A 27421-nucleotide genomic window follows, 5' to 3' on the forward strand; every position below is an offset into this window, starting at 1 on the left:
CAAATAAGCCTGGGCAACATAGTGAGACCCCATCTCTTAAAAAAAAAATTAGCCATGCATGATGGTATGCCTCTAGTCCCAGCTACTTGGGAGGCTGAGGTAGGAGGATCACTTGATCCCAGGAGGTTCAAGGTTCTAAACCAGCAAAGCTCAGAATCCCAGGGGATAGAAACAAAGACTTTGTGAATCACTAGTATAAAACTGAGACGTGTCACCCTGCATTGCACTTTGTTTCTCAGTTCTTTGATGAAATCACTGAGCTGATATACCTGCCCTCTTTTCACCATAAAGTGAGTTTCATGATCAGAAGCAATGTCTATGGGATAGCCTAACAATGTAAAAACCATTTAGTAAGTTCATGAAAGGTGGTGGTGGTAAAAGTTTGGAGAACATACAAAACAAATACAATTCCAAGGTGTGTCCCCTCCAGGAAGGACAAATTGCTGCCTGCTCTGTGATAGAAGAGGATCAGATGTAATCAGCCTGCCATCAGACTTGGGCTGGTCTCTCCTGGATGTGGACTTGCCTGGTTGGTCACTGCTGCTGACAAGTAGGCTGTCAATATAGCTGGGTTGTCATGTCAGCTGTGGTGAGGGGGAAGTCCACATTGTGGAGGCCACATCCCTGCAATCTTGGCCAGTTTGACCGTGAATCTTAAGCACTGGGGTGGCTGAAAAAGACGGCTGATTGACATCCATACAGAGGTCATCTTGACCACTTGATTAGTATAAGCACTGAAGGCTTTTAACTCAGCATTCACATAGGACACAAATATTCTGATTCTTTCGGCCCATTCCAAGAACTCTGGGCATACTTTTCCTCCAGACCTCATACCCAGTTGTGTTCTTTCCAAATTTCTGGTCATCTGGTTATTAGCCACTATCTGTGAATCAGCATAGATTTTTATATCAGACATCTCTACCTCCTGACAGAATGGAGGAGATATGTTACTTAACAATTCTGTTCCCTTGGAAGATTTCCTGTCTCCAGTGTTTGTAAGGGCTACTCCCTCAATGTAGCAGTAATGCTTTCACTCTGATGGGAAGTCACAGTGGAATTCTGGGTCTCCAAGAATTAGTGTTAGTGCATACACAGTGTCTGATAATCCCCAGAGTGTTTGGTGCCCTTGGATCCTGTGAGGAAGGCTTGGAGAAAAGAAGATTCATGGCAAGAACTTGTGATGTGATGGCAGGGCCTTTTCTCTGGCTCTTCATTCTTAGTCTGACCTAGGTGTGAGAATTAGGTCAGGGGCCATGACTATATTGTGGTGACTCAAACCAGGCCTTTGTTTACTAACTGGGAAATTTTTAAATTGTAAGAATCAAGTAGGATCTTTGCCCATGTATTTTTGGTCTTAAGAACCCAAATGATATGGCTCCAATGACTGGAGGAACACCAGGGTCCTTGGTCTCGTGCTGATTTAGATAAAACGACTGTCAGGCCTCTGAGCCCAAGCTAAGCCATCCTCCCTTGTGACCTGCACGTATACATCCAGATGGCCTGAAATAACTGAAGAATCACAAAAGCAGTGAAAATGGCCTGTTCCTGCCTTAACTGATGACATTCCACCATTGTGATTTGTTCCTGCCCCACCTTAACTGAGTGATTAACCTTGTGAAATTCCTTCTCCTGGCTCAAAACCTCCCCCACTGAGCACCTTGTGACCCCTGCCCCTGCCCCAAGAGAAAACCCCCTTTGATTATAATTTTCCACTACCCACCCAAATCCTATAAAATGGCCCCACCCCTATCTCCCTTCGCTGACTCCTTTTACAGACTCAGCCCGCCTGCACCCAGGTGAAATAAATAGCCTTGTTGCTCACACAAAGCCTGTTTGGTGGACTCTCTTCACACTGACGCTCATGACATTTGGTGCCGAAACCCAGGACAGGAGGACTCCTTCGGGAGACCAGTCCCCTGTCCTTGCCCTCACTGTGTGAGGACATCCACCTATGACTTTGGGTCCTCAGACCAACCAGCCCAAGGAATATCTTACCAATTTCAAATCAGGTAAGTGGTCTTTTCACTCTCTTCTCCAGCCTCTCTTGCTACCCTTCAAACTCCCTCTCTCGCTACCCTTCAATCTCCCTGTTCTTCCAATTCCAGTTCTTTTTCATCTCTAGTAGAGACAAAGGAGACACATTTTATCCATGGACCCAAAACTCCAGCACCAGTCATGGACTTGGGAAGACAGTCTTCCCTTGGTGTTTAATCACTGCGGGGATGCCTGCCTGATTATTCACCCACACTCCATTGGTGTCTGATCACGGCAGGGACTCCTGCCTTGGTCACTCACCCCCATTCCCTTGGTGGTAAGTCAACTGCAAAAGCAGGGGACGCCTGCTTTGGCTGCTCACCCACCCCCTTCTCTGTGTCTCTGCCTTTCTCTTTAAACTTACCTCCTTCACTACGGGCAACCTTCCGCCCTCCATTTCCCCTTCTTCTCCCTTAGCCTGTATTCTTAAAAACCTAAAACCTCTTCAACTCACACCTGACCTAAAACCTAAATGCCTTATTTTCTTCTGCAACACCGCTTGGCCGCAGTACAAACTTGATAATGGCTTTAAATGGCCAGAATATGGCACTTTCAATTTCTCCATCCTACAAGATCTAGATAATTTTTGTGGAAAAATGGTCTGAGATGCCTGACGTCCAGGCATTCTTTTACACATTGGTCCCTCCCTAGTGTCTGCTTTCAATGCGACTCATCCCAAATCTTTCTTCTTTCTCTCCTGTCTGTTCCTTCAGTCTCCACCCCAAGCTCTGAGTCCTTTGAATCCTCTTTTGCTACAGACCCATCTGACCTCTCCCCTCCTCCCCAGGCTGCTCCTCCCCAGGCTGCTCCTCACCAGGCCAAGCCAGGTCCCAATTCTTCCTCAGCCTCTGCTCCCCCACCCTATAATCCTTTTATCACCTCCTCTCGTCACACTCGGTCCAGCTTACAGTTTTGTTCTGTGACTAGCCCTCCCCCACCTGCCCAACAATTTCCTCTTAAAGAGGTGGCTGGAGCTAAAGGCATAGTCAAGGTTAATGCTCCTTTTTCTTTACCTGACCTCTCCCAAATCAGTTAGCATTTAGGCTCTTTTTCATCAAATATAAAAACCCAGCCAGTTCATGGCCCATCTGGCAACAACCCTTAGAGGCTTTACAGCCCTAGACCCTGAAGAGTCAGAAGGCCGTCTTATTCTCAATATGCATTTTATTACCCAATCTGCTCCCAACATTAAATAAAGCTTCAAAAATTAAATTCCGGCCTTCAAACCTCACAACAGGACTTAATTAACCTCACTTCAAGGTGTACAATAATAGAGTAGAGGCAGCCAAGTAGCAATGTATTTGAGTTGCAATTCCTTGCCTCCACTGTGAGAGAAACCCCAGCCACGTCTCCAGTGAACAAGAACTTCAAAACGCCTGAACCACAGCAGACAGGCGTTCCTCCAGGACCACCTCCCCCACAATCTTGCTTCAAGTGCCGGAAATCTGGCCATTGGGCCAAGGAATGCCTGCAGCCCAGGATTCCTCCTAAGCCATGTCCCATTTGTGCAGGACCCCACTGGAAATCGGACTGTCCAACTCACCCAGCAGCCAATCCCAGAGCCCCTGGAACTCTGGCCCAAGGCTCTCTGACTGACTCCTTCCCAGATCTTCTCGGCTTCGCGGCTGAAGACTGACACTGCCCGATCACCTCAGAAGTCCCCTGGACCATCACGGATGCTGAGCTTCGGGTAACTCTCACAGTGGAGGCTAAGTCCATCCCCTGTTTAATCGACACAGGGGCTACCCACTCCACATTACCTTCTTTTCAAGGGCCTGTTTCCCTTGCCCCCATAACTGTTGTGGGTATTGACAGCCAAGCTTCAAAACCCCTTAAAACTCCCCCACTCTGGTGCCAACTTGGACAACATTCTTTTATGCACTCTTTTTTAGTTATCCCCACCTGCCCAGTTCCCTTATTAGGCCGAGACATTTTCACCAAATTATCTGCTTCCCCGACTATTCCTGGGCTACAGCCACATCTCATTGCCACCCTTCTTCCCAACCCAAAGCCTCCTTCGTATCTTCTTCTCGTATCCCCCCACCTTAACCCACAAGTATGGGACACCTCTACGCCCTCCCTGGCAACCGATCACACGCCCATTACTATCCCATTAAAACCTAATCACCCTTACCCTGCTCAATGCCAGTATCCCATTCCACAACAGGCTTTAAAGGGATTGAAGCCTGTTATCGCTCGCCTGCTACAGCACGGGCTTCTAAAACCTATAAACTCTCCATACAATTCCCCCATTTTACCTGTCTAAAAACCAGACAAGTCTTACAGGTTAGTTCAGGATCTGCACCTTATCAACCAAATTGTTTTGCCTATCCACCCTGTAGTGCCCAACTTATACACTCTTTTGTCCTCAATGCCTTCCTCCACAACTCACTATTCTGTTCTTGATCTTAAAGATGCGTTTTTCACTATTCCCCTGTACCCCACATCCCAGCCTCTCTTTGCTTTTACCTGGACTGACCCTGACACCCATCAGTCCCAGCAGCTTACCTGGGCTGTGCTGCCACAAGGCTTCAGGGACAGCCCTCATTACTTCAGCCAAGCTCTTTCTCATGATTTACTTTCTTTCCACCCGTTTGCTTCTCAGCTTATTCAATATATTGATGACCTTCTACTTTGTAGCCCCTCCTTTAAATCTTCTCAACAAGACACCCTCCTGCTCCTTCAACATTTGTTCTCCAAAGGATATCGGGTATCCCCCTCCAAAGCTCAAATTTCTTCTCCATCCATTACATACTTTGGCATAATTCTTCATGAAAACACATGTGCTCTCCCTGCCGATTGTGTCTCCGACTGATCTCTCAAACCCCAACCCCTTCTACAAAACAACAACTCCTTTCCCTCCTAGGCATGGTTGGATACTTTCGCCTTTGGATACCTAGTTTTGCCATCCTAACAAAACCATTACATAAACTCACAAAAGGAAACCTAGCTGATCCCATAGATTCTAAATCCTTTGCCCACTCCTCTTTCCATTCCTTGAAGACAGCTTTAGAGACTGCTCCCACACTAGCTCTCCCTGACTCATCCCAACCCTTTTCACTACACACAGCCGAAGTGCAGGGCTGTGCAGTCAGAATTCTTACACAAGGACAGGGACCATGCCCTGTAGCCTTTTTGTCCAAACAACTTGATCTTACTGTTTTAGGCTGGCCATCATGTCTCCATGCGGTGGCTTCTGCTGCCCTAATACTTTTAGAGGCCCTCAAAATCACAAATTATGCTCAACTCACTCTCTACAGGTCTTATAACTTACAAAATCTATTTTCTTCCTCACACCTGATGCATATACTTTCAGCTCCCCGGCTCCTTCAGCTGTACTCACTCTTTGTTGAGTCTCCCACAATTACCATTCTTCCTGGCCCAGACTTCAATCCAGCCTCCCACATTATTCCGGATACCACACCTGACCCCCATGATTGTATCTCTCTGATCTACCTGACATTCACCCCATTTCCCCATATTTCCCTCTTTTCTGCTCCTCATGTTGATCACGTTTGGTTTATTGATGGCAGTTCCACTAGTCCTAATCGCCACTCACCAGCAAAGGCAGGCTATGCTATAGAATCTTCCACATCTATCATTGAGGCTACTGCTCTGCCCCCCTCCACTACCTCTCAGCAAGCCAAACTGATTGCCTTAACTCAGGCCTTCACTCTTGCAAAGGGACTACACATCAATATTTATACTGACTCTAAATATGCCTTCCATATCCTGCACCACCATGCTGTTATATGGGCTGAAAGAGGTTTCCTCACTACGCAAGGGTCCTCCATCATTAATGCCACTTTAATAAAAACTCTTCTCAAGGCCGCTTTACTTCCAAAGGAAGCTGGAGTCATACACTGCAAGGGCCACCAAAAGGTGTCAGATCCCATTGCTCTAGGAAATGCTTATGCTGATAAGGTAGCTAAAGAAGCAGCTAGCGTTCCAACTTCTGTCCCTCACGGCCAGTTTTTCTCCTTGCCATCAGTCACTCCCACCTACTCCCTCACTGAAACTTCCGCCTATCAATCTCTTCTCACACAAGGCAAATGGTTCTTAGACCAAGGAAAATATCTCCTTCCAGCCTCACAGGCCCATTCTATTCTGTCATCATTTCATAACCTCTTCTATGTAGGTTACAAGCCACTAGCCCACCTCTTAGAACCTCTCATTTCCTTCCATCGTGGAAACATATCCTCAAGGAAATCACTTCTCAGTGTTCCATCTGCTATTCTACTACCCCTCAGGGATTGTTCAGGCCTCCTCCCTTCCCTACACATCAAGGTCGGGGATTTGCCCCTGCCCAGGACTGGCAAATTGACTTTACTCACATGCCCCGAGTCAGGAAACTAAAATACCTCTTGGTCTGGGTAGACACTTTCACTGGATGGGTAGAGGCCTTTCCCACAGGGTCTGAGAAGGCCACCGCAGTCATTTCTTCCTTTCTGTCAGACATAATTCCTTGGGTCGGCCTTCCCACCTCTATACAGTCCAATAACGGACCAGCCTTTATTAGTCAAATCACCCGAGCAGTTTTTCAGGCTCTTGGTATTCAGTGGAATCTTCATACCCCTTACTGTCCTCAATCTTCAGGAAAGGTAGAATGGACTAATGGTCTTTTAAAAACACAGCCCACCAAACTCAGCCTGCAACTTAAAAAGGAGGATAGAGCCCCAAAACTCGCCAACCAAGCAAGTAATTATGCTGAACCCTCTTGGGCACTCTCTAATTGGATGTCCTAGGTCCTCCCAAATCTTAGTCCTTTAATACCTGTTCTCCTTCTCTTATTCAGACCTTGTGTCTTCCGTTTAGTTTTTCAATTCATACAAAACTGCATCCAGGCCATCACCAATCATTCTATACGACAAATGCTCCTTCTAACAACCCCACAATATCACCCCTTACCACAATATCTTCCTTCAGCTTAATCTCTCCCACTCTAGGTTCCCATGCCGCCCACAATCCCTTTCGAAGCAGCCCTGAGAAACATAGCCCATTATCTCTCCATACCACCCCCAAAATTTTTGCTGCACCAACACTTCAACACTATTTTACGTTATTTTTCTTATTAATATAAGAAGACAGGAATGTCAGGCCTCTGAGCCCAAGCTAAGCCATCATATCCCCTGTGACCTGCACAAATACATCCAGATGGCCTGAAGTAACTGAAGAATCACTAAAGAAGTGAAAATGGCCTGTTCCTGCCTTAACTGATGACATTCCACCACTGTGATTTGTTCCTGCCCCACCTCAACTGAGCAATTAACCTTGTGAAACTCCTTCTCCTGGCTCAAAACCTCCCCCACTGAGCACCTTGCAACCCCTGCCCCTCCACTACCCACCCAAATCCTATAAAACGGCCCCACCCCATCTCCCTTCGCTGACTCCTTTTTCAGACTCAGCCCGCCTGCACCCAGGTGAAATAAACAGCCTTGTTGCTCACACAAAGCCTGTTTGGTGGACTCTCTTCACAGGGATGTGGGTGACAATGACACAGACACACATGGAGTGGTTTTAAGGAGCAGAGAGTTTAATACACAAAAAAGAAGGAAGAGGCTCCCCTGTAGAGACACAGAGGGAGGGGGCTCCAAGCCGAGAGAAGGAAACCCAATGTGCAGTGGAAAAGTGGTTGATTATACTGGGAGGCTGGAGGAGGCGGTGTCTGATTTGCATAGGGCCCAGGGGATTGGGTTGACCAGGTGTGTCATTCATGTACCCCACAAAAAACCTGGCCCTCCCATCTTATGCAAATGTGGGTTGCCATGATGTTCTGAAAACACATGAATTATCTGGAGGGGGCCATGACACTTGGTACATGTGCGGACAAGGAGAAGAGGGTGAGAATCGCCATGGTGGCCATGGTGGCCATGTTGGGTGGACCTAGTTTTTAATGGCCTGCATTTGCAAATCAAAGTTTGCTGGCCTGGCTCTTTAAGCTGCCTTTTCTGTTAGAAAAGAAATGGTTTGGAATGGGGGAGGGTTGCTTCTTATTACAAGAAAATTTCCAAGAACCTTTACCCTTTCTAGCTGCCAAAAAACTATTTCTTAATAACTTCTGTATTACCATAATTAGGCAGCACCAAAGATCCCTGCAGGTCAGACCACTGCAATTAACATGCTGGCTTTACTGCCGATTATGGTAGCTACATCCACCTGGCCTCTCACATTGCAACTGCCTGACCTCTGCCACCCCACGAGCCACTTATCCCCACTATAATCAGCCCATTTCGATTGCAACATCTCCCACTTATTCCCGACATTGTGGTATATCCTATAGATGAATTCATTCAACATCCATTCCAACACCACCTCTCTTGCCTTCCTATACTCTCTGGAGAGTGAATTACTGAGTCACATGATCTTTACTGCAGTCATTTGTGGCTATGTGACATAGTTCTGGACAGTGAACATCGATAGAAGTCCTGGGGCGAGCTTCCTTTCTGGGATGAGGGCAAAACGCCTGGAGATACAGCAATTATCTTGCAGCTGAGAGACAGGACTAGCTGGATTTCCTAGGCCAACTAAGAATCCCTAAGCCTTGCTGGGAAGGTGACCACATCCACCTTTAAACACGGGGCTTGCAACTTAGCTCACACCTGACCAATCAGAGAGCTCACTAAAATGCTAATTAGGCAAAAACAGAGGTAAAGAAATAACCAATCATCTATTGCCTGAGAGCACAGCAGGAGGGACAACGATCGGGATATAAACCCAGGCCTTCGAGCCAGCAACAGCAGCCCCCTTTGGGTCCCTTCCCTTTGTATGGGAGCTCTGTTTTCATGCTATTTCACTCTATTAAATCTTGCAACTGCACTCTTCTGGTCCATGTTTGTTACGGCTTGAGCTGAGCTTTTGCTCGCCATCCACCACTGCTGTTTGCCACCACCGCAGACCTGCCGCTGACTCCCATCCCTCCGGATCCTGCAGGGTGTCCACTGTGCTCCTGATCCAGCAAGGCACCCACTGCTGCTCCCGATCGGGCTAAAGGCTTGCCATTGTTCCTGCATGGCTAAGTGCCCGGGTTCATCCTAATTGAACTGAACACTAGTCACTGGGTTTCATGGTTCTCTTCCGTGACCCACGGCTTCTAATAGAGCTATAACACTCACCGCATGGCCCAAGATTCCATTCCTTGGAATCTGTGAGGCCAAGAACCCCAGGTCAGAGAACACGAGGCTTGCCACCATCTTGGAACCGGCCTGCTACCATCTTGGAAGTGGCTCACCACCATCTTGGGAGCTCTGTGAGCAAGGACCCCCCGGGAACATTTTGGCAACCACGAACGGACATCCAAAGTGGTGAGTAATATTGGACCACTTTCGCTTGCTATTCTGTCCTATCCTTCCTTAGAATTGGAGGAAAATACCAGGCACTCATCGGCCAGTTAAAAATGATTAGCGTGGCCACCGGACTTAAGACTCAGATGTGAGGCTATCTGGGGAAGGGCTTTCTGATAACCCCCAACCCTTCTGGGTTGGGGACTTGGTTTGCCTCGAGCCAGCTTCAACTTTCAGTTTTCTTGGGGAAGCCGAGGGCCGACTAGAGGCAGAAAGCTGTCGTCCTGAACTCCTGGCAGTAGCCAGTTGAGATCATGGTGTAGCCAGAAGTCTCTACTCAACAGTCGCCCATGCATGCACCCCCATCTTTCCTTCTGACCCATACCTCCTGGGTCCCAACCACAACTTTCTTCAAAGTGTAGCCCCAAAATTCTCCTTACCTCTGAATATACTTCCTCTGATCCCTGCCTCCTAGGTACTAATGGTTCAGACTTTCATTTCCTCTAGCAAGTTGTATCTCCAAAGGGATCTAAGGAAGCTCTACGCTGTTGCGTCTTTAGGCACCTAGGCTATAACCCAGGGAGTCTTATCCCTGGTGTCCCTCCCAATTTAGGCATACAGCTCTTGACATGGGCAGTTATGTAGGACCCATTCCCCACCACCCTTGCCAGGGCCCCAAGTTTGTAAATGGCTAAGGGAAAAGATAGAGGAGAGAGAGAGAAATGGAGGAGAAAGAGAGAGAGACAGGAGAGAGAGAGTGAGAGAGACAGAGGACAGAGAGAGACAAAGAGGAGAGAGAGAGACAGAGGAAAGAGAGCGTCAAAGAGAGAAAGAAAGAAATAGTAAAAAACAGTGTGCCCTATTCCTTTAAAAGCCAGGGTAAATTTAAAACCTGTACTTGATAATTGAAGGTCTTCTCCGTGACCCTATAGCACTCCAATTCACTTTGTGGTCAGCGTAAATAAGAGCGTAGGCTGAAAGCACTGAGGCCATTGACAACCCATAGCTTTCCTATCAAAAATCCTTAACCCAGTAACCCGCAGATGGACCAAATGCATTCAGTCGGTAGCAGCAACTGCTTTGCTAAAAGTAGAAAAGTAACTTTGAGAGGAAACCTCATTGTGAACACACCTCACCTGTTCAGAATTATTCTAATCAAAAAAGCAAAAAGGTAGCTTACTAACTCAAAAATCTTTAAGTATGGCGCTATTCTGTTAGAAAAAGGTAATGTAACTCCAACCACTGATAATTCCCTTAACCCAGCAGATTTCCTAACAGGGGATTTAAATCTTAATTACCATACAAAGGTCCAACCAGACCTAGGAGGAACTCCCTTCAGGACAGGAAGATAGATGGTTCCTCCCAGGTGATTGAGGAAAAAAACCACAGTGGGTATTGAGTAATTGATACGGAGACTCTTGTGGAAGCAGAGTTAGAAAAATTGCCTAATAACTGGTCTCCTCAAACATGTGAGCTGTTTACACTCAGCCAAGCCTTAAAGTACTTACAGAATCGAAAGACTATCTCAATCCTGATTCAAAAGGTTAGCTACACCCTCTCTGTAATGAATTTGCATAAGAACTTGTTTATGGGAATGCATCTTGATGGGGCAGCTGGGTTGTTATAAAATACTCAGGAACCCAGCCCAGCTCTAGGACTCACCCCTGAGCGCAAAGGCAATGTTGGGCACGCTGGTAAAGGACCACTAGAATCCAGCAGCCTGGACCCCTTTCTCTGTGGTCAAGAGAGGTGGGAAAACAGGTGCGGGACTGCTACATCGGTGAGCGTAACTAATCCAATAAGCAGAGGTCCACAGGTGGTGATGCACCCTGGAAAGAATAAGCATTAGGACCATAGAGGACACTCTAGGACTAAAGCTCATCGGAAAATGACTAGGGGTGCTGGCATCCCTATGTTCTTTTTTCAGATAGGAAACGTTCCCCGCAAGACAAAAACGCCCCTAAGATGTATTCCGGAGAATTGGGACCAATTTGATCCTCAGACGCTAAGAAAGAAACGACTTATATTCTTCTGCAGTACTGCCTGGCCATGATATCCTCTTCAAGGGGGAGAAACCTGGCCTCCTGAGGGAAGTATAAATTATAACACCATCTTATAGCTAGACCTCTTTTGTAGAAAAGGCAAATGGAGTGAAGTGCCATAAGTACAAACTTTCTTTTCATTAAGAGACAACTCGCAATTATGTAAAAAGTGTGATTTATGCCCTACAGGAAGCCCTTAGAGTTTACCTCCCTATCCCAGCATCCCCCTGACTCCTTCCCCAACTAATAAGGACTCCCCTTCAACCCAAATGGTCCAAAAGGAGATAGACAAAAGGGTAAACAGTGAACCAAAGAGTGCCAATATTCCCCGATTATGACCCCTCCAAGCAGTGGGAGGAGGAGAATTCGGCCCAGCCAGAGAGCATGTGCCTTTTTCTCTCTCAGACTTAAAGCAAATTAAAACAGACCTAGGTAAATTCTCAGATAACCCTGATGGCTATATTGATGTTTTACAAGGGTTAGGACAATTCTTTGATCTGACATGGAGAGATATAATGTTACTGCTAAATCAGACACCAACCCCAAATGAGAGAAGTGCCGCCATAACTGCAGCCCGAGAATTTGGCGATCTCTGGTATCTCAGTCAGGTCAACGATAGGATGACAACAGAGGAAAGAGAATGATTCCCCACAGGCCAGCAGGCAGTTCCCAGTGTAGACCCTCATTGGGACACAGAATCAGAACATGGAGATTGGTGCCGCAGACATTTGCTAACTTGCGTGCTAGAAGGACTAAGGAAAACTAGGAAGAAGCCTATGAATTACTCAATGATGTCCACTATAACACAGAGAAGGGAAGAAAATCCTACTGCCTTTCTGGAGAGACTAAGGGAGGCACTGAGGAAGCATGCCTCTCTGTCACCTGACTCTACTGAAGGCCAACTAATCTTAAAGGATAAGTTTATCACTCAGTCAGCTGCAGACATTAGAAAAAAACTTCAAAAGTCTGCCTTAGGCCCGGAGCAAAACTTAGAAACCCTATTGAACTTGGCAACCTCGGTTTTTTATAATAGAGATCAGGAGGAGCAGGCGGAACAGGACAAACGGGATAAAAAAAAAGCCACCGCTTTAGTCATGGCCCTCAGGCAAGCGGACTTTGGAGGCTCTGGAAAAGGGAAAAGCTGGGCAAATTGAATACCTAATAGGGCTTGCTTCCAGTGCGGTCTACAAGGACATTTTAAAAAAGATTGTCCAAGTAGAAGTAAGCCGCCCCCTCGTCCATGCCCCTTATGTCAAGGGAACCACTGGAAGGACCACTGCCCCAGGGGACAAAGGTCCTCTGAGTCAGAAGCCACTAACCAGATGATCCAGCAGCAGGACTGAGGGTGCCTGGGGCAAGCGCCAGCCCATGCCGTCACCCTCATAGAGCCCTGGGTATGCTTGACATTGAGGGCCAGAAGGTTGTCTCCTGGACACTGGCGCGGTCTTTAGTCTTACTCTTCTGTCCCGGACAACTGTCCTCCAGATCTGCCATTATCTGAGGGGGTCCTAAGACGGGCAGTCACTAGATACTTCTCCCAGCCACTAAGTTATGACTGGGGAGCTTTATTCTTTTCACATGATTTTCTAATTATGCCTGAAAGCCCCACTACCTTATTAGGGAGAGACATTCTAGCAAAAGCAGGGGCCATTATACACCTGAACATAGGAGAAGGAACACCCGTTTGTTGTCCCCTGCTTGAGGAAGGAATTGCCTGAAGTCTGGGCAACAGAAGGACAATATGGACAAGCAAAGAATGCCCATCCTGTTCAAGTTAAACTAAAGGATTCCGCCTCCTTTCCCTACCAAAGGCAGTACTCCCTCAGACCCAAGGCCCAACAAGGACTCCAAAAGATTAAGGACCTAAAAGCCCAAGGCCTAGTAAAACCATGCAGTAGCCCCTGCAGTACTCCAATTGTAGGAGTACAGAAACCCAACAGACAGTGGAGGTTAGTGCAAGATCTCAGGATTATCAATGAGGCTGTTGTTCCTCTATACCCATCTATACCTAGCCCTTATACTCTGCTTTCCCAAATACCAGAGGAAGCAGAGTGGTTTACAGTCCTGGACCTTCAGGATGCCTTTTTCTGCATCCCTGTACATCCTGACTCTCAATTCTTGTTTGCCTTTGAAGATCCTTCAAACCCAACATCTCAACTCACCTGGACTATTTTACCCCAGGGGTTCAGGGATAGCCCCCATCTATTTGGCCAGGCATTAGCCCAAGACTTGAGGCAATCCTCATACCTGGACACTCTTGTCCTTCGGTAGGTGGATGATTTACTTTCGGCCGCCCATTCAGAAACCTTGTGCCATCAAGCCACCCAAGCGCTCTTCAATTTCCTCGCTACCTGTGGCTACAAGGTTTCCAAACCAAAGGCTCAGCTCTGCTCACAGCAGATTACTTAGGGCTAAAATTATCCAAAGGCACCAGGGCCCTCAGTGAGGAATATATCCAGCCTACACTGGTTTATCCTCATCCCAAAACCCTAAAACAACTAAGAGGATTCCTTGGCATAATAGGTTACTGCCGAATATGGATTCCCAGGTACGGCGAAATAGCCAGACCATTAAATACACTAATTAAGGAAACTCAGAAAGCCAATACCCATTTAGTAAGAAGGACAACTGAAGTAGAAGTGACTTTCCAGGCCCTAACCCAAGCCCCAATGTTAAGTTTGCCAACGGGGCAAGACTTTTCTTCATACGTCACAGAAAAAACAGGAATAGCTCTAGGAGTCTTTACACAGATCCGAGGGATGAGCTTGCAACCTGTGGCATACCTAAGGCAATTGATGTAGTGGCAAAGGGTTGGCCTCATTGTTTATGGGTAGTGGCAGCAGTAGCAGTCTTAGTATCTGACGCAGTTAAAATAATACAGGGAAGAGATCTTACTGTGTGGACATCTCATGATGTGAATGGCATACTCACTGCTAAAGGAGACTTGTGGCTGTCAGACAACTGTTTACTTAAATATCAGGCTCTATTACTTGAAGGGCCAGTGCTGCAACTGCACACTTGTGCAACTCTTAACCCAGCCACATTTCTTCCAGACAACGAAGAAAAGATAGAACATAACTGTTAACAAGTAATTTCTCAAACCTATGCCGCTCAAGGTGACCTTTTAGAGGTTCCCTTGACTGATCCCGACCTCAACTTGTATACTGATGGAAATTCCTTTGTAGAAAAAGGACTTTGAAAAGTGGGGCATGCAGTGGTCAGTGATAATGGAATACTTGAAAGTAATCCCCTCACTCCAGGAACTAGTGCTCAGCTAACAGAACTAATAGTCCTCACTCGGGCACTAGAATTAGGAGAAGGAAAAAGGGCAAATATATATACAGACTCTAAATATGCTTACCTAGTCCTCCATGCCCATGCAGCAATATGGAAAGAAAGGGAATTCCTAACTTCTGAGGGAACATCTATCAAACATCAGGAAGCCATTAGGAAATTATTATTGGCTGTACAGAAACCTAAAGAGGTGGCGGTCTTACACTGCCGGGATCATCAGAAAGGAAAGGAAAGGGAAATAGAATAGAACTGCCAAGCAGATACTGAAGCCAAAAGAGCTGCAAGGCAGGACCCTCCATTAGAAATGCTTATAAAACGACCCCTAGTATAGGGTAATCCCCTCCGGGAAACCAAGCCCCAGTACTCAGCAGGAGAAACAGAATGGGGAAACTCACAAGGACATAGTTTTCTCCCCTCGGGATGGCTAGCCACTGAAGAAGGGAAAATACTTTTGCCTGCAGCTAACCAATGGAAATTACTTAAAACCCTTCACCAAACCTTTCACTTAGGCATTGATAGCACCCATCAGATGGCCAAATCATTATTTACTGGACCAGGCCTTTTCAAAACTATCAAGCAGATAGTCAGGGCCTGTGAAGTGTGCCAAAGAAATAATCCCCTGCCTTATCGCCAAGCTCCTTCAGAAGAACAAAGAACAGGCCATTACCCTGGAGAACACTGGCAACTGATTTTACCCACATGCCCAAATCTCAGGGATTTCAGTATCTACTAGTCTGGGTAGATACTTTCACTGGTTGGGCAGAGGCCTTCCCCTGTAGGACAGAAAAGGCCCAAGAGGTAATAAAGGCACTAGTTCATGAAATAGTTCCCAGATTCGGACTTCCCCGAGGCTTAGAGAGTGACAATAGCCCTGCTTTCAAGGCCACAGTAACCCAGGGAGTATCCCAGGCATTAGGTATACAATATCACTTACACTGCGCCTGAAGGCCACAGTCCTCAGGGAAGGTCGAGAAAATGAATGAAACACTCAAAGGACATCTAAAAAAGCGAACCCAGGAAACCCACCTCACATGGCCTGCTCTGTTGCCTATAGCCTTACAAAGAATCTGCAACTTTCCCCAAAAAGCAGGACTTAGCCCATACGAAATTCTGTATGGACGGCCCTTCCTAACCAATGACCTTGTGCTTGACCAAGACGGCCAACTTAGTTGCAGACATCACCTCCTTAGCCAAATATCAACAAGTTCTTAAAACATTACAAGGAGCCTATCCCCGAGAAGAGGGAAAAGAACTATTCCACCCTTGTGACATGGTATTAGTCAAGTCCCTTCCCTCTAATTCCCCATCCCTAGATACATCCTGGGAAGGACCCTAACCCAGTCATTTTATCTACCCCAACCGCGGTTAAAGTGGCTGGAGTGGAGTCTTGGATACATCACACTCGAGTCAAACCCTGGATACTGCCAAAGGAACCCGAAAATCCAGGAGACAACGCTAGCTATTCCTGTGAACCTCTAGAGGATTTGTGCCTGCTCTTCAAACGACAACCAGGAGGAAAGTAACTAAAATCATAAATCCCCATGGCCCTCCCTTATCATATTTTTCTCTTTACTGTTCTCTTACCCTCTTTCACTTTCACTGCACCCCCTCCATGCCGCTGTATGACCAGTAGCTCCCCTTACCAAGAGTTTCTATGGAGAATGCATCATCCCGGAAATATTGATGCCCCATCGTATAGGAGTTTTTCTAAGGGAACCCCCACCTTCACTGCCCACACCCATATGCCCCGCAACTGCTATAACTCTGCCACTCTTTGCATGCATGGAAATACTCATTATTGGACAGGAAAAATGATTAATCCTAGTTGTCCTGGAGGACTTGGAGTCACTGTCTGTTGGACTTACTTCACCCATACTGGTATGTCTGATGGGGGTGGAGTTCAAGATGAGGCAAGAGAAAAACATGTAAAAGAAGTAATCTCCCAACTGACCCAGGTACATAGCACCTCTAGCCCCTACAAAGGACTAGATCTCTCAAAACTACATGAAACCCTCCGTACCCATACTCGCCTGGTAAGCCTATTTAATACCACCCTCACTGGGCTCCATGAGGTCTCGGCCCAAAACCCTACTAACTGTTGGATGTGCCTCCCCCTGGCCTTCAGGCCATATGTTTCAATCCCTGTACCTGAACAATGGAACAACTTCAGCACAGAAATAAACACTACTTCCGTTTTAGTAGGACCTCTTGTTTCCAATCTGGAAATAACCCATACCTCAAACCTCACCTGTGTAAAATTTAGCAATACTACAAACACAACCAACTCCCAATGCATCAGGTGGGTAACTCCTCCCACACAAGTAGTCTGCCTACCCTCAGGAATATTTTTTGTCTGTGGTACCTCAGCCTATCGTTGTTTGAATGGCTCTTCAGAATCTATGTGCTTCCTCTCATTCTTAGTGCCCCCTATGACCATCTACACTGAACAAGATTTATACAATTATGTCGTATCTAAGCCCCGTAACAAAAGAGTACCCATTCTTCCTTTTGTTATGGCAGCAGGAGTGCTAGGTGCACTAGGTACTGGCATTGGTGGTATCACAACCTCTACTCAGTTCTACTACAAACTATCTCAAGAACTAAATGGGGACATGGAACGGGTCGCCGACTCCCTGGTCACCTTGCAAGATCAACTTAACTCCATAGCAGCAGTAGTCCTTCAAAATCGAAGAGCTTTAGACTTGCTAACCGCCGAAAGAGGGGGAACCTGTTTATTTTTAGGGGAAGAATGCTGTTATTATGTTAATCAATCCGGAATTGTCACTGAGAAAGTTAAAGAAATTCGAGATCGAATACAACGTAGAGCAGAGGAGCTTCGAAACATTGGACCCTGGGGCCTCTTCAGCCAATGGATGCCCTGGATTCTCCCCTTCTTAGGACCTCTAGCAGCTATAATATTGCTACTTCTCTTTGGACCCTGTATCTTTAACCTCCTTGTTAACTTTGTCTCTTCCAGAATCGAAGCTGTAAAACTACAAATGGAGCCCAAGATGCAGTCCAAGACTAAGATCTACCACAGACCCCTGGACTGGCCTGCTAGCCCACGATCTGATGTTAATGACATCAAAGGCACCCCTCCTGAGGAAATCTCAACTGCACAACCTCTACTACGCCCCAATTCAGCAGGAAGCAGTTAGAGCGGTCGTCGGCCAACCTCCCCAACAGCACTTAGGTTTTCCTGTTGAGATGGGGGACTGAGAGACAGGACTAGCTGGATTTCCTAGGCCTACTAAGAATCCCTAAGCCTAGCTGGGAAGGTGACCACATCCACCTTTAAACACGGGACTTGCAACTTAGCTCACACCTGACCAATCAGAGAGCTCACTAAAATGCTAATTAGGCAAAAACAGGAGGTAAAGAAATAGCCAATCATCTATTGCCTGAGAGCACAGCAGGAGGGACAATGATCGGGATATAAACCCAGGCCTTCGAGCCAGCAACGGCAACCCCCTTTGGGTCCCCTCCCTTTGTATGGGAGCTCTGTTTTCATGCTATTTCACTCTATTAAATCTTGCAACTGCACTCTTCTGGTCCATGTTTGTTACGGCTTGAGCTGAGCTTTTGCTCGCTGTCCACCACTGCTGTTTGCCGCCACCGCAGACCCGCCACTGACTCCCATCCCTCCGGATCCTGCAGGGTGTCCACTGTGTTCCTGATCCAGCGAGGTGCCCATTGCCGCTCCCAATCAGGCTAAAGGCTTGCCATTGTTCCTGCATCACTAAGTGTCCAGGTTCGTCCTAATTGAGCTGAACACTAGTCACTGGGTTCCACGGTTCTCTTCTGTGACCCACAGCTTCTAATAGAGCTATAACACTCACCACATGGCCCAAGGTTCCATTCCTTGAATCCATGAGGCCAAGAACCCCAGGTCAGAGAACATGAGGCTTGCCACCATCTTGGAAGCAGCCCGCCACCATCTTGGAAGCAGCTCACCACCATCTTGGGAGCTCTGTGAGCAAGGACCCCCAAGTAACACAATCATGAGGGTGAAAACGCATGGGCCACTAATGGTAGAGCAAGAAAACAGAAAGGCCTTGGTTCCTCGAAGGCATCAGTGAGCTGAAAGGCCTGCCCTGGACGTCCTACTCCTAGGCGTTTTTCTGCCTGAAGCAGATTAAACTCTTTGTTCACTTCTCTAAGTAGAGCTCCTATTACAGCCCAAATCAATCCCCACCCCAGATGACGTCATCCTATTGATACCTCTCGAAGTCTTCCTGTCCTTAAACTTCCAGCTTCCCCAAAACCCCACAGAAGATCAGCAGTCTGCTCTGCCAAGGGAGCCTGGGCCTGACTGGCATAGCTCTCCCTTACAATAGTAAGCAATTAATTCAGCTTTGCAACTTGATCAGTCCAAAGTGGCTGCCAGTTTGAAAATCTCAGAAAGGTACCATATGTGCTAAGAGAAGCCCTGACATGAGGGCCTAAGCCAAAAGTTGGCCCACATCCTTCCTCTTCCAAATTTAGAATGGGCACTGTAAGGATAAATATGAATTTAAAATAATAAGTTTAATTCCACCTGTTGAAAATGAGGCAAGAAATTTTCCTCTCCTCCCTTTATGTCAGGTTATTACTTGAGAAAACTTGTATGCACTTTCTCAGTCTCTTTGAAATATATATATATATATATATATTTTTTTTTTTTTTTGAAACGGAGTTTTGTTCTTGTTTCCAGGCTAGAGTGCAATGGCGCAATCTCGGCTCACTGCAACCTCTGCCTCCGGGTTCAAGTGATTCTCCTGCCTCAGCCTCCCCAGTAGCTAGGATTACAGGCATGTGTCACCATGCCCGGCTAATTTTTTTGTATTTTTAGAAGAGACAGTTTTCACCATGTTGGCCAGGCTGGTTTCGAACTCCTGACCTCAGGTGATCCACCCACCTTGGCCTCCCAAAGTGCTGGGATTATAGGCATGAGCCATCGTGCCCAGCCTGAAATATATATATATAGATAGATATATATATTTAAAAACTGAATCAGCCTTTTGTCAGCTTTATGACCTAGGAATGTCTTTCTCAAGGACCTGGGAAATGTAAACATTACCAGATAGCATACTTATCTTCCAGTTTCTGTGGGAGGGTAACAGCCTAATCTTAACGAGTGCCTTGCACCAAGCTATAAAAGTAACTCCTGTTTCCACACTCCCCCACCCCCGAAAAGTTGATATCTTAGATAACACAAGTGGTCACATCAATGATCAGGTAAAGTTAGGATGAACTGTGTGACCAATGGTGCTGTCAAGTTCTCTTAGTTGAGGACTATTTATCTCGAAAACATACAAGTAATGGGCTGCACCTGCTTGGCTGTATAAAATGGTGAAATTTCCTTCTGTCTTTGTGATCTCTTAGCAAAGTGCCTGTGATGTGCATCACATTCTCATTTAACTTTCATTCAATAATAAAGCTTTTCTTTCTCTACTGCCTTCATGGAGAGGATTTCTGGGTTGAGAGAAGACTTTGTTTATTAAATTATATTTCCCCAACAGCACCTTCACCCTTTATTCTAAAATTGCTGGCTGAGTGTGGTGGCTTATGCCTGTAATCACAACCCTTTGGGAGGCCAAGGTGGGAGGACTGCTTGAGGCCAGGAGTTTGAGAACTAGCCTAAGCAATATAGGGAGACCCCGTCTCTTAAAAAAAAAAAAAAAAAGCTGGGCGTGGTAGTGCACAACTGTGGTCCCAGCTACCCAGGAGGCTGAGGTAGGAGGATCACTTGAGCCTGGGAGGTGGAGGCTGTAGTGAGCAGTGATCACAACAGTGCACTCCAGCCCGGGTGACAGTGCAAGAACCTGTTTCAAAAAAAAATAAAAATAAAATTGCTGTCTTTTTCACTCACACCTTCATTATTCATGGGGAGAAGTATGTAAGGTCTAACAGTCTTTTTGTAATAAACCTCCCCACTTCCACTCATCTTCTGCTAACCAGAAGTAGAGATGATGTTATGTGAAGTTGAGGTTAAGATTGTAGCTTTTCTTTTTTCTTTTTTTTTTGAGACCGAGTCTCACTCTGTCGGCCCAGGCTGGAGTACAATGGCGCGATCTTGGCTCACTGCAACCTCTGCTGCCCAGGTTCAAGCGATTCTCCTGCCTCAGCCTCCTGAGTAGCTGGGATTACAGGGACGTGCCACCACGCCGGGCTAATTTTTGTATTTTTAGTAGAGACGAGGTTTCACCATGTTGACCAGGCTGGTCTTGAACTCCAGGCCTCAGGTGATGCGCCCGCCTCGGCCTCCCAAAGTGCTGGGATTACAGGCATGAGCCACCATGCCTGGCAGATTGTAGTTTTGTTTATAGTTGGTAATTACTTCACGCCAGTCTGTCATGTTTAATAAACAACACAGGTTAAGTGATTGTTTTTCTTTTTTTTTTGAGATGGAGTTTCCCTCTTGTCACCCAGGCTAGAGTGCAATGGCGTGATCTTGGCTCACTGCAACCTTCACCTCCCAGATTCAAGTGATTCTCCTGCCTCAGCCTCCGGAGTAGCTGGGATTACAGGCACCGGCCACCAAAGCCAGCTAATTTTTGTATTTTTAGTAGAGATGGGGTTTCACCATGTTGGCCAGGCTGGTCTCAAACTCCTGACCTCAGGTGATCCACCCACCTCAGCCTCCCTAAGTGCCAGGATTATAGGCGTAAGCCACTGCACCCAGCCAATTGCCTCTTCTTCAACAGAAAAGAAAATGAAACTATGTAAGTTCAGCTATGTGCAGGGATGCTTTAGAAATAACATTTAGATTTTTAATTTGTATTAGATTCTTTGGACCTAGTACTGTATTTTTCACAGTAGCATTTACCCAATTTCTTTCAGATCCTACGTATGGCAGTTCAGCAGTGACATTTCCATGTATTTTCTTAACTTCTTTAGGCTTCATTTTTCCTATCTGTAGAATGAGGGAGTTAGATTAGATGGTCTCTAAATCCGTATGTCTACAAAGAATATGAATCTTTGAAAAATTGTTTTCTTTATCTGGATCACAAGCCACTATCAATCTATGAGAATCTGCACTGGAGTTGAAGAAACAAGCTTTATTCACAAAATCAAATTTTATTTGCCTAGAAATGTTCAGCTTACAAAACCTGACATGAACTCTTTGGAAGCTCCTCTATGGCATTATTCTGATGCTCAGGTCATCAACATGCTGGGACAATCCCTTGCGTAACCTCTGTGCTCAGGGGCCCTGCCTGAGGACGCTGGCAGGATTCTCTGGCTTGCTCTGAAAAACGATGCCTTTGCTGAAGCCACTCTTCTGGTTGTCCTTTTATGGTCTGTCCCCATTTCAGTGATTCCCCTGCAAGCTGAAGCATGCAGCAGTTAGACCAGTTTTTCCATTCTTCTTAATTCCCAAGGCCCTTTCCTAGACTTTCATAATGTAAGACACAAGGACAGATAATTATTATTTCTAGGCTTCGGATATTTGTGCAGAGGACCAGAGTTGAGAAAGGGAGCCTTGACTGTGGTAGGCCTGAATGTGTTCTAAGTTTGGACATGACCTCAGAGTGAGCACTGAGGCTGGCCCACAGGCCAGAAACCCACAAAAACATGGCTGCCCATCTTGCCCACCTGCCTCACAGTTCGTCCCATAAAAGCATTAAATTAGGAGACAGAAATCAACTGGGTGCAGTTTTGTTACTGCATTGCATGTCTCCTGAGTTCTCAAATCCGTATTTTCAATTATCTAATGGATATTCAAGTCCAGGAGATGGCTCACAGTCCTCACATTACAAAACAGAACAAACACCTCACATCACCTGCATATCTCCACCTAGCCTTGTTTACTAACTGGGAGATTTTTAAATTATAAGAATCAAGTAGGATCTTTGCCCACGTATTTTTAAAGATTTTTTCACCTACCACAAAGTTGTACTCAACACCTTCCTTAATTCATCCTCCTCACTCAGTCTCTATTTACAACTGGTTATTAAATTCTGTTGACTTTTATCTCCTATATATCTCTTTTTAAAATATTATGGTAAAATATGCCTAACAAAACTTACAATTTTAACCTTTTTTTTGAGATGAAGTCTCGCTCTGTCACCCAGGCTGGAGTGCAGTGGCGCAATCTCAACTCACTGCAACTTCTGCCTCCTGGGTTCAAGCAATTCCTAGGCCTCATCCTCCCAGCAGCTGGGAGTACAGGCACCTACCACCACACTTGACTAATTTTTGTATTTTTAATAGAGATGGCGTTTCGCCATGTTGGCCAGGCTGGTCCTTAACTCCTGACCTCAACTTATCTGCCTGCCTTGGCCTCCCAAAGTGCTGGGATTACAGGCATGAGCCACCGCACCCAGGCATCAACCTTTTTTTTTTTTTTTTTTTTTTTTTTGAGACAGAATCTGGCTCTGTTGCCCAGGCTGGAGTGCAGTGGCGCGATCTCAGCTCACTGCAAGCTCTGCCTCCCGGGTCACACCATTCTCCTGCCTCAGCCTCCTGAGTAGCTGGGACCACAGGCGCCCGCCACCATGCCCGGCTAATTTTTTTTTTTTTTTTTGTATTTTTTAGTAGAGACGGGGTTTCACCATGTTAGCCAGAATGGTCTCAATCTCCTGACCTCATGATCTGCCTGCCTTGGCCTCCCAAAGTTCTGGGATCACAGGCATGAGCCACTGCGCCAGCCCGGTATTAACCATTTTTAAGTGTACAATTTAGTGTCATTAAGTACATTCATCATGTTGACTACTGTCACTACCCATTTCCAGAATTTTTTCAAAATCACTCCAAACCGAAAATTTGTATCCACAATACCCCTCTTCCCCCAACCATGGTAACCTCTAATGTTCTGTCTCTATGACATAATTTGCCTATTCTAGGTAACTAACTCTTATAAGTGGAATTATACAATATTTGTCCTTTTAAGTTTGGCTTATTTCCATTAACATGTTTTCAAGGTTCATCATTATAGCATGTATCAGAATTTCATTCCTTCTATGGCTGAATAATATCCCACTGCACGACCTCACCATGTTTTGATCATCCATTCGTCTGCTGATGGGTCCTTGTGTTGTTTCTATCTATCTCTGTCAGCTCGGGCTGCTGTAACAAAATACCGTAGCCTGAGTGGTTTAAACAACACATATTCATTTCTCACAGTTCTGGATGCTGAGAACCCAAGACCAAGGTGCTAGCAGATTTGGGTTCTGGTGAGAGCTCTCTTCCTGGCTGTGGCCACCTTCTGGCTGTCTTCTTACATAGTGAGGAGAGAAAGGAAGGCTTTGGTCTGTTCTCCTCTTCCTAAAAGGACACTAATTCCACTATGGGGGCTCCACCCTCATGACCTCGTCAAAATCTGATTACCTCTCAAAGGCCCTACTCCCCTAATACCATTGCCTTGGGGGCCAGGGCTTTAACATATGAACTTGGGGCATGGGGATCAGGCACACATTCAGCCTGTAACACCATTTAGATTACCATCTTTGGGCCTAAATATCTATTTTAAAGTTGTATTTTTTTCCTGATTACATAAGTAGTGGATGCTAGTAATATAAACTTCAAAATTTTTAAAAGCATAAAGAATATTAAACTGACTGTAATTCCAACTATGCTTGTTATTTTGTTTGTTCCAGTTTTCTTTATATGCATATGTATGCATGTGTATATGTGTGTGTTTTGTTTTTTTTTTTTACAAAATCAGAATCATTATGTAGTTGTATCCAGGTTTTACACTAAACATTTTATAAACTTTTTTTGCGTTATTAAAAATTATTTGTAAATGGTATTTCTGATGACTGCATAAAATTCTATAAGAAAAATATCAAAATTCATTTTCCTATTGTTGGACCTTTAGATTGTTTCTGGTTTTTCACAACTTTAAATACCATTAACAACCTCTTTTTATACCCATTTTTTGGTCCACATTTTAAATCCTCTTAGCATGGATTCTTAGAATGAAATTACTGGATCAAGAAGTACTTTTAATATTTTTAAGATTATAGATACATATTGGTATTCTAAAAAGCTATGTTAATTTACATTGGCCACCAGCTGGATAGGGTGTCCCTCTGTGCCTCTGAGGTGGTCCCTAGTGGTCTCTGCCCTTGGAATTCACACCCTTGTGTGGTCCTGTGTTCACACTGTACCAGAGTTGGTCTGTGTAACCCAACAGCATATGGCAGAAGTGCTGGTATGTCCCTTCTTTCAGATTAGGTTATAGAAAAGATGGTGGCTTCCATCTTGGGTGCAACTGCACTTGCGTCTTTCTGTCACGGATCATTTGCTGTGAGCAAACCTGTGGAGGCCCACAGAGAGGAACGGAAGCTTCCTGCCAACAGCCACATGAGGGAGCTGTTTCTCCCGTTTTATTCTTTGCTTTTCAATTTAGTATATAAACTTTAAAAATAATCCAATCTATCTTTCCCTATATGATCTCTTTCATTACTTTTTGATTTAAAAAATGTATCAAAGTACTACATATTCATAGCAAAAAGATGGCCAAATAATTCTAAACAGTTCATAATGAGAAACAGTAGTTCCTTGCCTTCTCTTTCACAGTCTCAGCAACTGTTATCAGCCAGAATTTGATCAGAGAAACAGAACTACTAGGAGCGATATAGAATAAGGAATCTATAAAGGAAACTTTACCTTACACAACTGTGGGAGCTTGCTCAATGCTCTGTGTAAGGCTGTTGCTTCTGTGTTTGGTGTTGTGGCCTTAAGTCAGCAGGGCAGGCAGTCTGGAAGGGAAGACAGATTTCAAGTGGAGGACAGGAAAGAAAAACTTGAACCTACATCAATCTCTTACCCTCGCCAAACCTCCAATTCAGATGACACAGGCACCCTGCAGAAGAAGCTGGTGACCTTTACCACAGAGCTAAGCATGCGCCTGGCCCAGGAGTGGCTGAAGCTGAAGGAAGTCACTCCCAAGTTCTTTCCTAGAATCATGATGTGAATATAGGAAAATAATGAAATCACTGACTTTATTTTCTCAGCTGGTCATTCACTCCCTTTCAAGGGTTTAAGAACTACTATTTATAAAATATTCTAGATATGTATAGACTAAAAGCCAGTGGTTGTTCACCACCAGTTGGGCAGTATGCAAACAAACGTGTGTGTGTGTGTTGTGCTTATTGTAAAAAATTTGGAAAATACCGCTTGTTAGAAAAAATTTGGAAAATACTGAGAAGTATAAAGCCGAAAAAAGTAGCTGCAGAAAACCTCTGTTGACATGTTAAAATTCTGGAGGAATTTCGTCTTTTTTTCTTGAGAGAAGGTCTCACTTCTATCACCCAGGCTGGAGTGGTGGCACGATCATGGGTCACTGCAGCTCAAGTGATCCTCCACCTCAGCCTCCTAAAGTGCTGGGATTACAGGCATGAGCTACTGTGCCTGGGCTCCTTCCATCTTTTATAAAAGATGCTTCTTGTTTGCAGAATTGCTATCATACAGTTCTACATTCTGCTTTTTTCTCTTATTTATTGTGAACCTTTCCGCTATTACTAGCAATCTTCCTTGTGGGTCACCATTAAAAGGTGCTTAAATAAATTACCGTGCATTTGTGCATCTGACCCAATAATTAATGGCCCACCTCTTGTGGGTCATTTGGGTTCCTTCTTTTGGCACAGACCTTCTCCTGGCTTATATTTCTTGGGGGTAGGAGGTATACCCTCTTACCAAAGGTATGGCTCACACACCTGGTATGAAGTAAACAGCACAGTTCTTCAAACATGCCCAGGGCAGCCAGACAAAATCCACAAAAATGCCACTCCCTTTTCTGGGCATGACAGAAACTTTTTTCTAAGCGTATGCAATGTTTGTATGTAGACACAACACACATGCATGTGTATAAAGCAAATAAATACATTTCCCTCTATTGTTCATTTGATTTCACCTACTTACAGCTGAAGTGTGAAAGGCCTGGAAAAGCCTTTCACAGCCAGGAACTGGAATGGTTTGGGATAATTTCTTTCAAATACTCATATTAAGCTTTATTTGTGTTAAGAGAACTATTTAAAACTCATCTTAAAAACATCTTGTTTAAAACAATCTTAAAAACAATCTAATACTAACCCAGAATGTAACAATCTAAATTTTACTTGACTATTCACAATACAATTTAAAAGTTTCAGCCAAAGTTAATATGAATTAATAACTAAAATATCAACAAGCATTTTAGTTAACAGTATCTAACTCAGACCCTACACTCAGCATCTCCCATAAGCAAGAACCTGGGTTAGGTTATGTGGAAGTTACAAAGATGAGTAAATAAAACACAGCATCCCTGCCATCCCAGGAACAAAGGGATAGGAGTGAGGATGATGGAAGTAGAAACTTAAATGTGATGACAATAGGATAGAGATTGATTCCAAAAAGGCATGGGAATCTGGAAAGGTCTCAAAGAAAGAATCTGAAGTTGTTAAGAAAGGCCTTTGGAAGGTAGAATTGGAGAGAACAGTATGAACAAGGGCTCAGAGCCAGAAAAATTACGCGGGTATACAGGGGAAAGATTTTAGTGGTAATGAGGAGACAAGGCTGGGAACACAGACCAGGGCCATATGAGGTCCGGCCTCAGCAGGAGAAATGTAAGCAATGGGAACCATCACACTGGGTGAAATTCAATCTTTATTTTAAAAGATGGTACACAACCATCTGCCAATTTATAAACAGATGATCAATTTATAGATTTTTAAAGTCTACATTTTAATAAATATTTTACATTGTGTTCATTTTATTAGCCATTTTTTGATTTTCCTAAAATCTATTACTTATTAATAATGAATCTACTCCAAAATCTTTTTTTTTTTTTTTTTTTAGATGGAGTCA

General features: G+C 45.0%; 2 protein-coding genes across 6 annotated transcripts in view; one reads left to right on the top strand and one right to left on the bottom strand.

Moving 5' to 3' along the window:
- Positions 1-27421, bottom strand: part of GATAD1 (GATA zinc finger domain containing 1) — a 46891-nt gene that overhangs the window by 7652 nt on the left and 11818 nt on the right. For 2 of the 5 annotated variants that reach the window (XR_010126950.1, XR_010126949.1), the window contains exons 6-8: positions 25244-25335; positions 23626-23695; positions 21690-21960 (exon numbers count right to left, since the gene is read on the bottom strand). The gene's annotated coding sequence lies outside the window, so the exon portion shown is untranslated. Of the gene's footprint in view, positions 1-21689; positions 21961-23625; positions 23699-25243; positions 25336-27421 lie in introns of those variants that run through there. The other 3 variants (XR_008503539.1, XR_008503540.1, XR_010126951.1) reach the window with 3 other exon arrangements.
- ERVW-1 (endogenous retrovirus group W member 1, envelope) lies at positions 8770-18193 on the top strand. The gene is made up of 2 exons (XM_054493862.1): positions 8770-9335; positions 15964-18193. Exon 2 carries the CDS (start codon positions 16192-16194, stop codon positions 17806-17808), a length of 1617 nt encoding a protein of 538 aa, XP_054349837.1. The 5' UTR covers positions 8770-9335; positions 15964-16191; the 3' UTR covers positions 17809-18193.

The sequence above is a fragment of the Pongo pygmaeus genome, chromosome 6, assembly GCF_028885625.2.
Source record: "Pongo pygmaeus isolate AG05252 chromosome 6, NHGRI_mPonPyg2-v2.0_pri, whole genome shotgun sequence".
Classification (NCBI taxonomy): domain Eukaryota; kingdom Metazoa; phylum Chordata; class Mammalia; order Primates; family Hominidae; genus Pongo; species Pongo pygmaeus.

Excerpts from the sequence above, each read along its gene's own strand:
- ERVW-1 (XM_054493862.1), top strand. The coding sequence starts at position 16,192 with ATGGCCCTCCCTTATCATATTTTTCTCTTTACTGTTCTCTTACCCTCT.